The sequence below is a fragment of the Dromaius novaehollandiae genome, chromosome 13, assembly GCF_036370855.1.
Source record: "Dromaius novaehollandiae isolate bDroNov1 chromosome 13, bDroNov1.hap1, whole genome shotgun sequence".
Classification (NCBI taxonomy): Eukaryota; Metazoa; Chordata; class Aves; order Casuariiformes; family Dromaiidae; genus Dromaius; species Dromaius novaehollandiae.
The window spans coordinates 14035184-14049969 of NC_088110.1; the positions used below are offsets into that span (position 1 = coordinate 14035184).

Below are 14786 nucleotides of genomic sequence, written 5' to 3' on the forward strand. Positions count from 1 at the left end.
AACATCAACAGCAGTATTGGTTACCATGGCCCCGAGCTATGTGCAGAGGTGGGAAAGCTTCATCCGCCCAAAAGTTCTTACACTTTTGAAGTCTTTCTTTTAGTAGGATCTGAAATGTATCATCTAGAGTGTGTATTAAATGAACAGTATTCCTGAAGGCTTTAGAGCAAGAAAGGCAACACCCTGGAAAATTCTGCAGTCTTTCAGCATTCTCTGCCCTAGGGTTATAGCCCTGGGCACGGAGCTGAATGGAGCTCTTACAACTGCCTTCTGTTTACCTTTTATGGTTAAAATAACAGCTTAGCAAAGAAGCAACTTCATGGAGAAACGATTCAGTGAAATCATCTCAAGCTGTAGCAGCATAGCTAGTTTAATCACCCCTAGAGAGCTGAACAACTGTGAGCACAATGGGACACAAAATCATTTTGTGTGTAAATGAGCATGGCATTGTGATTATTTCACTTTGCATGGGCAAATAGTTTTTACAAGCAGTACTTATGCAGTTAGCTTAGAAAGGCAGAAAAAGATAAGCTGGCTCTGGAAGATCTTGGCATGTAATGTTTGAAAAACTAAATATTCAGATAATTTGGGAATCAGGCTCTATTGATTTTGCCTTTAGCAGGTTCCTGTGTTACTTATTAGAGCAGGGTTATTGCTTGTGCCACTAGTTGGGATGCTATATCCTGTTGTAGGCAACTAAAGAGCCAGCGTTATTTTACATGGTTTAATAAATGAAGTTTTGTAGTGTTTTTGCAATATTTACCCTTAAGGTTTTAATTTTCACATCAGTATTAGAAAATACGTGCATAAAGACTTCCACTGGATAAATACATTTAGGATTTTGCTTTGTGCATAAAATAAGTACATTACTCAATGTGATTAATTTTATCAGCATTTTACATTAAAAAGAGTAGGGAGTCATTAGAAATAGGGTTAAGGTACCTTAAGAAATACGGATTTTTTTGGGGGGGGGGGAAGTAGAATCGTTTTCAATGTCCCGTATGTAGTGTTTAACAATTATGCCCTTTGATAATTTAGTCATACAAAAATGATTGAATTCCACAACTTTAATAAACACATTGGATTCATTTTCTAATACGAATCCTTTCCAAGCAAGAAAAAAGCATGTGTTTTAATCCCCCTTCTCCTCCCCCCCCCCCAAAAGCCAGTAGTGTCCTCAATAAGTATGAAAAGCTATAAAAGTTTGAGAACTATTTTGGCTTTCCAGTGATTTTCTATAATTAAGTGTTTTTTTCAACACATGCTCTAGCTGAGAGAAGCCAAAAGCAGAGGATTGTTCAAAAGGTCCCTCCAGTGAACAGTATAAATTAAATATCTAGTGTGTGAGTAGGGCCTCACTGAGAATCTCAGACACTTTGCAGATCAAGAAATTTGCTGGTATACTAACATTAAACAAAATCCTAAGATAGCAGCTGTGTTTAAATATGCACAAATAGATTGAAGATCACTTGATCTTTAGCTATCTGTGCATATTTTAAAACTGAAGCCTGTATTTCAAGACAAATGGTTAAATGTAAGACTCGTTTACAGAGGGCTGTAAGTCCTTTGATTTCATTTAGGAATGGTAACAAGGGTGCAGATGAGTCCTAATTAGGCACTTGTTTTGTGAAACTCCACGAGATGTATTTCTAAGGCAGCTCTGTACCGCGCCAGGTCTGTACCTTTATCATTAGTAATAATAGTTAGGGTCTGAACAAAGACAGGGTTGACATTCAGCCCGTGTCTCCTGACCCTTTCATTTAAGGGCAGGAATAGAGAGGGAGCATGAGTTTGCACTGCTCTTTGGTAAGATGAAAGAATCTTTGTCTGTGTTGGTAGACAGACGAGGCACCCTCAGCTTAGTAAACACATTGCTCAGATACTGTAGGTACTTACATGCTAAGTTGTTTCTGAGAGTTAGTTCTTTTATTTATGGCGTATGGCGTATTTACTAAAGCTTGCCCACACCAGGCTCTTGTGGGAAACAAGAAAGCGGCGTCTTAGTCATGAAAGGGCTCAGTCACTTTCCTTGAAGGTGGTGCTGTAGCGAAAATGTTAATGCCCATTTCACAGCGCTGCCACAGAAGTCCTAGGACAGAGCTGGTGCTCGCTTCGTGCTGGGTGCGGGTGCCCGCTGCGCGTTGGAGGAGCAGACGATGTGGATCCACAATGGGGTGATGTATCTGTGCTGGAGAGGCAGGAAACCCGCGTGAGCTGGGCTGGGTGCGATACAGTAAAGGAGGGGGTTGCGATGGCTTAGGAAGCTGTCCAGATGTATTAAGATTTTTCAATCCCTTTCTTTATAGCTCAGCTAGAATTTTTTGTACCGAGAATGTTGCTAATTGTGTGTTCGTCGAGCGGTGTAGCCAGGGATCTTGTGCAAAGTACTCCTTGCTAAAAGAAAGCAGAGACCAGCTTTAGCATTCGAAGAAACGTGCTCCAAGTAATGTGGGAGAAATGGAAATTCACTTTGTAATATTGGATGTAAAGTGCTTGTCAGATGTAAGGAAGAGTCTGGATGTTTGGTAGCAGGCTTGCAAAACAAAATACCAGGAAAATTAGATTATATTCAGAAATGTCTTCAACTATAATGTTTTGCATATGTTGCTTTACCCGTAAGGGGGAGAAAGGATGGACGTTTTCTTCAACTTTTATAAAAGATTGAATATTTTTCCATTTGACAGATATGCTGTCTATACTGATTTAACTTAAATTAGCTTCACGAGACAGAATACTTAATGCAGAATTAGCTATGCTTTTCTTACTGAAGAGAATTGATGGTGTGTTTGTTTTTTTGCTTTGGTAGTCCTTTTTATTTTTAAGATATTGAAGTATTTTTTTGCTTTTTATGTCAGCTGAAGATCTTTGGACCTAATTCAGTAATTTCACTAATTTTCAAATATTTTTAGTGCAGTAAATATTAAGTGGATTGTTAGAAATGTTTATTTGTAATTTCACATGACAGATTGTGTAGTAGTTTCTAATGCTTCTTGTCATGAAAACATGGGTCAGTTTATGTGTCTTTCTGTTTTCACTGCTTGCAGGTATCAATTGCCTTCAGTTTAAAAGCTTATTTAGTTCTTTATATCTAATATTAAGACTTAACCAAAAATTATCCATTTATTTTACAATTACTAAGAAACATAAAATTGATCTTAGTTTGATGTGAAATTTACTACATGTATAAACTAAATGCCTTAGGTACTGAGGAAGTCACTAATTTAGAGGTGTCTCGTTACTGAGACAAACTTGCAAAACCCCCTGAATCCCAATTCACAAATTGGTTATTCGTTTGTCAGGGGATATTTCACATCTAACACATAAGCCCGCGACCTTTAATTAGAATTTTGCAGTTTGTTTTATGCCCCTTGAGGCTGACACCTTGAAAATTTTTTTTCTTGATTTCTTATTGCTAATAAGCATCTTTCTCTTCCCCTCTGGTACTTTGAAGAAAATGATGCAAATACACTTAATTACAGTGGTGGCAATAATTTGTTAGCTGAATATGTGATCAGGCAGATGCAAAAATGATCTGATTAGATCTGTGATCACACTAGAAATGAAGGTAACGCACATTGCTACATTTAAGAGAAACTGTTCTTTTTTGCCTTCCGTTTCCAGGAGGGAAGAAGCATGTCCCGTCTGTCCCTAACACGATCCCCAGTTTCTCCTCTGGCTGCCCAAGGAATTCCTCTCCCAGCGCAGCTCACCAAGTCGAATGCCCCCGTGCACATCGACGTGGGGGGACACATGTACACCAGCAGCCTGGCCACCCTGACGAAGTATCCCGATTCCAGGTAAGAGCTCGGCGTTTGCAGGCCCTCTGCCTCTTTCTTTTCGCTGCGTGGAAATATGCGTGCACCTGTGAGGAATATTTCAATGTGAAATACGATTTATTATATATTCACCACTTATGAATAATTCAGTTTCCGATTTATACATTAACTTCACTAGGGTTCTATAGAAAAAAAAGGCCTGAAAAATTTATGTATTATTTAGAGAATCTATTCATTTTCTCTCTCAACATCTTCTGCACTATATCGTTATGTTTGAAGCACCTGTTGGTGTGCCTGTCCTAGATTATTTACAACTATACCAAGCAACTTCTTTCTTTCAGATTAAAAATATATATATATTATTCTTTTAAGAAAACAGAACAACTCCATTACACTGAGACTAGAGGATGCTTCTGTCAGCCAGCAGAAATCCTAAAATCAGTCGTAGCTCTATTCTCAGCCGGTGTCAGCCTCAGTGACACTACAGTCATTTACTTTGGGTAAAGTGGCCAGCATACTTCATGTATTTGTTTGCAACTGCATGTTAGGTTTAATCTTTGCGTGATTAAAGGTAGCTGATTTTTGCTGAACATGTTAATGACATGTTTGGCAAGGTTTATTCCGTTCTGGCCAGTATTATCACAGAGGAGACTCCAGATACGGCTAATTATGAAAGCCTGTGGCATGAGAATATCAGTGTAAGTAACAGAGTCTCTTCGTTATCCGCCCGGGTCCATAGGGTGCTGGGCACCATGCAAGGTGGGCATCCTCGGCAGTATCGGGCCTCTGATGGGGGTGGGAAAGGCATCGCTGATTTAAGGGTTAAAGCATATTCATTGGAGTATTCTGTTAGATATACCTGGCAGTTTTACATTTACAGTAAAACGCTAAAATAATTCAGCTTTTTGGCATTTAGGCTGTTTATTTGTCAGAACAGTTAAGTGCCTCATATGTAACCAGCAGAAGGTGCGAGATGCGCGGTGTCAACGTGTCTGTCAGACTGGCTGAAGGAGGCACTTTGGGCTCCAAAGCAAACCGGGAGTCAGGCCAGCAGGGTTAGTTGTCAGAGGTTCTGCTATCTGCCTGGCCAGTATTGCTATAAGGAGATAGGTTTTTTAGTAAAGACAATCTGTGCAAAAAAATGTTTTTATTTGAGGATTTTTCCTTTAAAAGAAATAGGGATTTTTGCACAGATTTGGCAGTTTCCCAAGCAATAAATGGCATTTATGGAGACACCTTGAAATGCCTCTGATGTCACGAAGCATATGGCTGTGATTTCATGCCAAGGAGAGGTAGCTGTTGACATGGTCTATGGAAAAGAAACAATTACTAAAATGCCTATATTTTAAAGTTGGACCAAAACAACATGATTTTTCTGGACAGTTCTTATTTAGTGATGTCTGTGTAGTACTTACTTAATCATAGAGAAGAAATCTATTCAGTGGGGAGAGATTTATAACACAGAAAAACAGACGGATGTTTCATAGTACAAAAAATACAGAGAAGATGCAGCAGTTGTAATAGAACAGCACATCTGTTTCCACATTTAAAAAAATCACTGCTGACACTGTTTTTAAAATATGCCCCATATCTGAGTTATTTAATAAAAAATTCCGTTATGTAAGCCTTGAGAAAATATACATAAATTCATGGCTTTTATTTAGGAAGAACAGGGTACTGGTTTAAAACCATCCTCTTTTTTCTGTTTGCTAAAATAATGGAAATGTATTTCTTCTGGTTTTGTACTTTTATTTAAACTAAAAGTATAAAACTGTGACTGACCGGAGCTCGTGTACTGCATGATGTTTTGCTGTGTACTGTCTTACGTTTGTATTGCTGTGTTATCTCGTGAGGCTTGAATGCTTCCTCAGCTGCTTACAACTTCACCCCCACCAATACCTCAAGTAGGACATGTTGCTCATACGTTATGAAATTGGATAGAGTGTAGAACTTAAATTTAGAGTCAAATCATTTTTCTTTTTTTTTCTTTTAATTTGGCTTTGCACAGTGTCGTATAGCGGACTTAGCTGGTTATGCACCATTGAGTCTGGCTCGTGCTCATTCCCACTTACGTCAAAAGTTAAACTCACGGTTATTTCGGTGGGACAAGTTGAGCTCGTGCTGATGTTTCTCTGCTCTGTGGTGTATCTCCCATAAGGACACAAAGCATCTTCACCACGGTCTGGGTGCGGGAGCATTCCTGGGTCTCTCGCAGATGCTGGAGGAAGAGAGATAGGTTTTCTGAGTGAGACATCTAGTAATAATGCCAGAGCACTACTAGCTTGTGCTCAGAGATGACACGCAGGGCCACAGGTAGGGGCACGGCCGTACTCATCCACATACAGCACTTTCTGGAGTATTTGGACAGAGCATTAAACTCTCAGTTTGAGCATGAGCTTAAAAGCCTCACATCTAAGCAGTTAAAGTTGTAGACTCTGTTTCAGCAGAACACATAAGCATGTGCTGAAATGCTTTACTAAATCAGAGATCCAGCCACAGAAACTACAATTTGCACTCACTAAAAATGAAAGCTGTGGAAATAATCTTCCTGTCTATTTGTGTTACAATCTCTACTTTTGTGTGCTCCAAAATCCTAAATACACTTTTAGCTTGTAGTTTATACTGTACAGGTATGTTTAAGGACAGATGCAGATTGTGCGCATGTATATAAATACAATCAGGGTATGCGTGCACACAGACATCACATGCTAACGGAAACTGGAAAAAACATTAAGTGATGTTTATCCTTCAGAAGTATTTAGAGGAGGCCCTATCCTGTTAGCTCCTGAAAGAACTCAGTTCACGTTGACTTCAGTGGGAGGGAAGAGTTCCCAGCGGCTTGCAAGATCAGGCCCAGCAGGAGCAAGTATAGGTATGGCCAGTTCCTGCCTCTACCTGCTTTCCAGTCACCCCTCTGGTATGATATAAATTACACCTGACAGCAGGCAGCGTGATACATTTCTTATTGTAATTTGTTAGGATCGACTGTGCTCAGCCAGTCGGCTTGCTGTGCTTGACTGTTCGCAAGTTATGTGGTTGCCTCTAATTCATGCAAATGCAGGGCCTGATTCTGTGCGTCTTACTCACGTGAGTGAGCAGGTGAGGATGTGAAGTCAGAGGGCAAATTTTGCATTTCAGTGATCCCAGAGTTGTTTCCGAGCAACTTTGAGGACGTCTTTGATGTTGTTTGTATTAGTGCAACTGCTGTGAGAAGAGAATTTGTCCATTGATTGAATTTGCATAAGTAAAGGGTGCCAGATTAGGCATTAAACGTGGTAGACGCCCTCTTTCCAGTAAATTTTTATGGGCTACATCAGGTCTCTCATCTAAAGAAGAGAAAACTCAAACAGCGCACAACTGCTGTGACAAAGGCGAAGAGAGTTAAACAGCCGCTGTAAGAGATACTTTCTAAACCAGTCATGTTCACCTTACTCATTACTCTTACGCACCTTCCAAATTGGCTTTTTGAATGACACATCGTATAAAAAGTAAGTTGGCCTTTCAGAGCGCGAAAGGCAAGGAAAATGAGAAACACATAAAAACGCTGTGATTGACAACAGTAGTCACGCAAATGATCTCAGAAGTGAGATTATCAGTCCTCCTTGCTACAGCTACTTGAGCTTGTATACCCCAGATTGCCATTAAAGTTAACAAGCTTTGGAGGTACAGAGGAGGATGACACTGCCTTACCTGGATCTGAGGCTCAGTTTCAACAGTTTATTTGAAGTAAATTTTCCCACTAAAACTACCAACTCTGGTAGTTATGAATTTCAAGTGTGCAAAAGAAAAGGAAATCTGTTGATTTCAGTCTTGTGCACTCTTACTGTCAACATCTTTTTTTTTTTGAAGTAAACAGCTAAATAGAGAAATTATTCATCTCTGAGAGCAGCTCCTGTAGAAATTTCATTCATGTTTTCACCCATGCTACCTCTAAAGCAGCCCTTTCACACGTTGACACTTGAATATGGATTCACATGACAGACTGTAAAGGCTGCAAAGGCTCTCGCACCTCTGTGAAGTGAGCTGCAAATTGTGTTTCTCCAATGGCGTGAGACAGTTCTTAAAAAAAACCACCAGAAGTCCAAGCTCTTAACGTGCAGTCAGGAATGTCCAAAGATGTTGCCAGATCATCCAGTCTTATTCCCACTGAACTGAGTAATAAACCTCATTGACTTTAAGTGGAAAAGAATTAAAAGTTTCAAATCCCTATTTACCACACCAAATCTAATCTTCCAAATTTCACTGAAAGCTCTGATACAATTTTGAATTTCAGTTCGAAAGCTGAATAGAATTTCTCATCAGAAGTCAGTCCTTTTTACGGCCTTATATAGTGTTTATCTCAGAGAACAGCTGTGAGCACTTTAAGAGTTGCTCTGCTGTGAAAGGTAAATATTTTTACCTTACATTCTTGGCTAATTAGTGTTTGTTGTATAACCCTCTATTAAAGATAAGTATGTTCTTTCATTTGAAATATACTTCTAAAACATCATGCTTTCAGTAGCATTAATAATGTGACAAAAATGGAGGGGAATATTTTTAATTAAAGTGGACATTTCAAAGTGGCACTGGTGTGATCACAGGGCCCTGTGACTGGCTTCCCCAGTACCAGTTGGTAGCACATGGTGTTGGGGACCGGTCAGACTGGACCTGACTGCCCTCAGCCTTTCTTCTACCTCAGTAACCTACAGCACCCACCCTTCTCTAGTATTTCTGGCAGTTTTCTTACCTCTTTATGAAAATGGAACTTTTTAGCCCTGCTGCCCGAGGCATCCAGGGCTGGTGCCAACATGACGGATGTCCCGATCTCCGCTCTCAGGACACCTTGGCTGTATCACTCACTTCTCTGGAGACTTGTGCTGTAAAGAAAACCAACACAGGCTTTTTAACTATTTCAGAAACTAATGACTTGACTTTAGGTGTTACAAGATATAAAGTTTTTTAGGCATATCCCTGCCCCAGTTTCCTCTGAATCCCTGAACATTTTTTGCATTTATGAAGAAGTCTCCTAAAGCATGTGTCTTCTCCCCTGCATCTATCCCTCATATGCAAACTGTCTTTCTTGTATAAACCGACACTTAACTAGCTCTTCTGCCAGTATTTCTGATTGTACCTACTCTGTGGATATCCCCATTTCTTAATTCTCCTACATTTTCTCCCAACACCTTGACCTCTCTGGTTGGCAGCACACAGCATTAACACTTCTGCTTCTCTGCTAACCCGCTTTTCTGCAGACGGGCCAGGCCAGGCTGGACTGAGCTGCAGCGGAGTGCTCTTCTCCACGTTTTAGGACCCTCCGTTACCACTGAGATACACAGAGCCCCAAAAGCATGTGCCTGCTGACACCGTAGAGCCAGATAAAGCAGTTGTATAAGCTCAGGCACATACTACTGAGGTACATGAAAACAGATCTTCCAAGTCATCCTTTGCACTAAGGACGTACTGGATTCTGCTCTGCATTTCTTGTGTGGGAGCAGGGAAATTCATAATTCAGATGTGTTTAAGGTATATAATTTTACAGACTTCTCACCCTTGAGAACATCTCACATTTCCTGCTCACGTAGAATCAGGCCAGTGTCACTGTTACCATGACCTTTTGCTGATTTCCCATCAAACCTGTGCATTCGTGATGTTACTAGGAGAAAACAGTATCCAACTAGCAAATGTTGCTGCTTACTGCATACCAGCAGTTATGGTGTACATCAGTCCTTAAACAAGGCCTGCACTTTGGACAAGAGGTTAAGTGGAGCAGGAATTTGTTCATAGCCTGAGATAGTTTGTGGCTCCTAAAACACCACATATTTGAGGGCACAGTTCTAGTCTGCAGCCAAACTGCGGCCAGCTCTCCTTGGCGGGTGCAGCCTCCTTGCAGCCCGTCACCGGAGCAGCCCTGAGCCACTGCAACATCATTACTGCAGACACTAACGTAGGTATTTCCCAGCTCTCTCAGTCCCCCTCTGCTCCGCTTTGCTTAAGCTGGTGCATAGCTCACCCACCTGGCACGTGCACGGTATCTTGTCCCTCTTCGTAACGCCCTGTCCTGTGCAGACCCACTAAATGACACTATTTCAAACACACTAAAGGACTTGGGCAAGCCTGCCTACCACTGCACGTTTCACTTTCCGTAAGCTACCACTCTTCCCGCTGGCGCCGGTTGTTTAATGCTTGTTGTTTAAGGCTCAGGCTCTGCAGGGCTGCAGACCGTTGTGTATTATCCAAAAGGCAGTTTCTGAGTCTGAGCCAGCAGCCCATATTCAGGCAAAGCTCTCCAAAACGTGCCTGCATGGGAGCTGCAGCACAAAGCTCATTAATTTTAATAGATACTGTAAACTTAAAATGTACAGACTTTAAAGCAAAACACCTGAAGAGGTAGGAGCGAGTGTTTTTCCCGCGTGTTACAAATGCTCAGAGGTGCAGACGGTGAGCACAGTGCAGCAGCACTGCACACGCGTAACTTCCATCACGTAGCGGGAGAGCAGCTCGGCAGAGGCGGGTGAGCCTGCCGGGGCGTCACCTTGGCTCTGCTGCTCTTCAAGGCCGTCGGGTGTGTGCTACAGATGAGAAGAAGTAAAGGCGCAGAAAAGCAGAGGTTTTGGTCACATGCAAAGTCTTTTCTGAATTAACATACGAATTTTCATGGATATGAAAATCATTTTCTGTTTCATTTCATTCACATGCAATTTAGAGACAAATCCTGTGAGTTTTTCTTACTTGGTTGTTGACTGGGCATATCTCTATTTGGTTTCCAAGGGAATTCTGACCAGCAGAAAACTTAAAGAAAAAAAGCCTAAAAAGGGCCTTTCCCCTTCCCTTCCTCCCCCTCCCCTAGTGTGCGTATGAGCCTGTGAATGTTACACGAGAGGGAGCTGGAGCAAGCAAAGGACTCTCATTCCCAAGCTGCTGAATCAAATAATTTAAAATAAACCGTTCTTTGCCCATTTGTAAAATGAAGTATTTCTGGTTTGCAAGCGTGCTGCATGGCCATGGTCACACAAGCCCACGCAGTGCTTCGACATGCTCTCAGAAAGGCGTGAAGTGTCGGCTGTTAGGGGCAAATCCGCATTGCTGCCAGGACGCATCTGGCGCAGCTCCCCCGGCAGCATGTGCGGAGGTGCGGTGCGTGGATGGCAGTGACCGTCCCCCCTTGCAGTCACACTTACCGGAGCCGCTGCGGCTCGAGGACCGCCACCAGTCCGAGCACTGGGAGCACCACGGCATGACCTGTCCCAAGTGGTGGGCACACAGTTTGGCGCCTCTGAAAAAAACAAGGATGTAACAAGGATGTAATTAGAGCTGGGAATAATGACTTAAGAGACCCTGTCGCTACCTTTCACTTAAGGGAAAAAGTCCTGGATGCAGGGTCTGTCTTGAGGGAGCTAGGGTGAGCCCCTGGACGCACGCTGATGAGGAATGTTCCTGCGTTACCCGAGGATGTTATTCCCCAGCTGCAGTGGTAGCTCTGGTGGTGAAGGTAGAACAGGCCCCGTAACCCTAACCCTTCACTCCAGCGGCCGTAGGAGATGGGAGGAGGGGAATTTATGTGGAAACGGATTCCTCAGAGCTGTCTGCGTCCATCTCTCCAGGAGCTCGTACTACCGGGCATGTAGGGAGCCACGACAGAGCTGAGCTGTCTGCTCTGATAAAGGTGTTTACTCCTTCCCGGGCTTCACACACGCTGCCTTGCCCGGCACAGCTGCTGCCTGGGGACTGCCCACAAGCTCTTGAGAGGAAAGCTGAGCTTACCCTTCGGGAGTACACATCTCATTTTAATTGGGTGCTGAGATTGGGGCCGGTCAATGAATGAATTATTTGTGTGTTTACTTGGAATATTTGATGAAATGTACATGGAAATGTTGCATAGCTAGTCTCTGATGAACGTTTTTTCTGAAATTATTTCTCTGTATGTATTTACAGCCTGGGTTGTGTGGTGTTCTAGGCATAAATGGGTATTACGGCATTTAGAGAGGAGCAGACCAAGCTAATAATGGAGAGGAAAAGATAGCAGATCAGAGTCATCTGACTTACAGAAATAAAATTTCGGCTGTATTGCTAAGCCTGGCACAGGCTGCTCAAAAAAATGCATTTGAGGAATTTGCACATTGCTGTCTAGATATTAGCTTACTCAACTTAGCTAGGAGATCTTCTCTGTATGAAAGCTCATGTAATTCACACAGCCTAGCTCTGGTGAGCAGAGATATTACTTACCATGAAGATGAATGTTCAGCAGTGTCTCCAGTACTTCTGGAGCAAAACTCATTTGACTGTGTCTTGTTTTGTGCTCTTCCTTTTGTTCTTCTGCAATGATAACCGGACCATAACATTTAACACATTAGTAATTCCTACCCTTCCTGCTTACAATGGGCCAAAAATTAGTCTGGTTTGGTAGAGCTCACAAAGAGAGCCCAGCAGACAAGAAGGCCAAAATTCAACATTTTTTTGGTTTAGGGCACTATACTTATAGCATTTTCTCAGATTAAGTTCCTGTTAGTTGGTCAAGTCCTTTGTCATTTTCTTCATTGCTTCTTTAGCTTACCACTCACTTACCTCTCACCTGACACGACACTTTGGTGCCAGCAGCACAGTTTAAGTATTTTTCAGCAGTCATTTCCAGGGTGCTAACATGAGAAATGAAAAGCATCAGCAGTAGCAGCATACTTTGAGAAACCTCTCCCATAGGATGCTATGGAAGCAGCCTGTCTCCTCCTTTTATGTACTGCTAGTAGAGGCATGTTGATCATGTTCATCATGTTGATGAACACAGTGTGAAGTATTGCATCTGTGCTCACTTACATAGTCATAGCAGCTTTACACTTAAAACAAAGGGGAATCTCCTGTATTGATTTCATCTTTGTATGCTGTACATCTGGCACATCTCATGTAGAGGAGTTTCGTAGAGATGAGGCTATGGTAGCGTTGCACTGGAAATTGTGTCCTGAGGTCACAGCTAACCACTGCACCCATGGAGCAGAAGAAGTGTTACCTCTTGATATTTGGTCTTTGAATACCCATCACTGCTGTTTGTCTGTGTAAGTCAGGTTTTGATTTGTAAAGACCCTGAATGGCCAGTAGGCATGGTCTACATAGAGGGATATTTCAAGAACCACTTAGGAAATTTATAAAATAGACTCCGTAGATTATGAAGCAAGGGGGTATCTGTTTTGTAAGGAACATGTTATGAAATGGATTTGTCTGTAGGCTTACCTTAATTATTTTAATGATCCCACTGGTGGTTGTCATAGGTGTCGTTCTGTGTACATACTGTGACCTACATGCTTGTGATCATTTATGAAATCTAAGATTTAAACATACGTTGGACCATATTAATTCCTTGTCTGCTTTCACTGAAATAAATGGAGGTGGTTTGGATGATACTGGTACTTTGGACCAAATCTCTCTTCCAGTGAAGTCAGTGAGAGTTTTACCATAGTCTTAACTGGGAACAAAGTAAGCCCTAGTCTTTGAGAAAACTGTCCTAATAGATCTGGCCAAAATAATCCCTCGTGTAACCCTTCGACCTCTGTGGAGTTATACCAGGGATGTATACTGATACCACGAGTGGAGAGGAATTATCAGAACTTCAACGTTATAGTAAGGTGCCTCTGTTGGATATCCACAGTACTTGTTCCCCAAAATACTTGAAGGTATAAGATCTTGAAGACAGAGAACCCTGTCCTTATGGCTAGGTATACATATCTCTCCTGGTCAGATGGACTCTCCACATAGGCAACTCCACTGGTTTTGAAGGAATTACTCCAAATTTGTACCCATATAACTGAAATTAGAATTAATCTATGCAAAGGTTAATAAAATCTGCAAGAACAAAGTGCATATTTAAACAGAAGAAATATGTAGGCATTCTAAACATCCATATATGAAAGCCTAAGAGGGGATAGATCTCATACACAGACTAACAACATGCTGTAGAGCATACTAGGCTGCAGCTAACACAGGTTATGCCACATGCTGCTGTTAGCCACCCTGATTTTGCCACGTTTCCCTATTACATTCATGTAATAAGTTGTTGACTATACCTAGTCCTTGCAGCGCTTCAGCTTGTTCCCGTGTGCTACACTGACATTAACTGTATAACCTGGTGACCAAAGCAGGTAAGTATTGTCAAGTCACTCTCATCTGATATATATGTATAACCCCTAAGATACAGAGTTATACCAAGGAAGATGGCTCTTCTAACCCAATTTTATAGATGGAAGAAACTGCAGGGATTAATTAAATGCCAAAGTTATGAACTCGTATCTCCATGCTCTTTCAAACAAATAGCCCACTCCTTCATCTAATCTACTGTGATTGATATGTATTTTAATCTTTTGATGCTTAAAAAAGTAAACATTTTTAGCTTTTTTGGTTTTTTTTAACCTAATTCGTTCTCATTTGAAACTCTCTCGGGCAGGATGGTTGTTAGCTTAGCCTGCACGCACTGTTGCATTCCTTACTGGCGCGGTCACTGCCATGCCTGCCTGCCTGCCGGAGAGGGCACCAGGACACACAGGCTGCGTAGGGGATTTCCCGTGTTCACCTCTACTGTGTTGATTTCACTCTGCTGTAGTATGGTATGCATTCAAAGGCTAAAATTGCTGCTTTTTTATCTGCTGAGGGCCACACAAAGCAATGCCTGAAAGGAATCCTGCACGCGGCTGCTGGGAAGCTCTTATGCAGCATTTGCAACGTTACTCTTGGTCAGATTCAGAAGGGATCAGTTGGCAAGCACTGGAAACTGAAATTTGCACTGTAAAGCTGAACCGATGAAGGAATCCCAGTCCAAAGGGCAGGCTCCCATTACGTCTGTGTCCTAATGGAGTGCAGATGCTGCCCAGTGCTGCAGGTGATCCATTTAGATGTAGTAGAAGCATTTGCAGCAGCAAATTTCTCTCTTGAGAAAGCGAACAATGAAAACCAGGGACTCTTTTAACATCTTTGCTGTCATACTGCTCTGTAGGTGTTACACCAAAAAGATGTAAGTATGATTGACACCAAGGGCTGCAGCTTTGGCAGTTG

At 42.0% G+C, this 14786-nt stretch overlaps 1 protein-coding gene across 5 annotated transcripts in view; it reads left to right on the top strand.

Annotated features, from left to right (window-relative positions):
* KCTD15 (potassium channel tetramerization domain containing 15) overlaps positions 1-14786 on the top strand; it is a 45926-nt gene that overhangs the window by 2658 nt on the left and 28482 nt on the right. For all 5 annotated transcript variants that reach the window (XM_026107666.2, XM_064519676.1, XM_064519677.1 and 2 more), the window contains exon 3: positions 3622-3797. In XM_026107666.2, coding sequence (XP_025963451.1) covers positions 3622-3797 — 176 coding nt within the window. The remainder of the gene's footprint in view (positions 1-3621; positions 3798-14786) is intronic.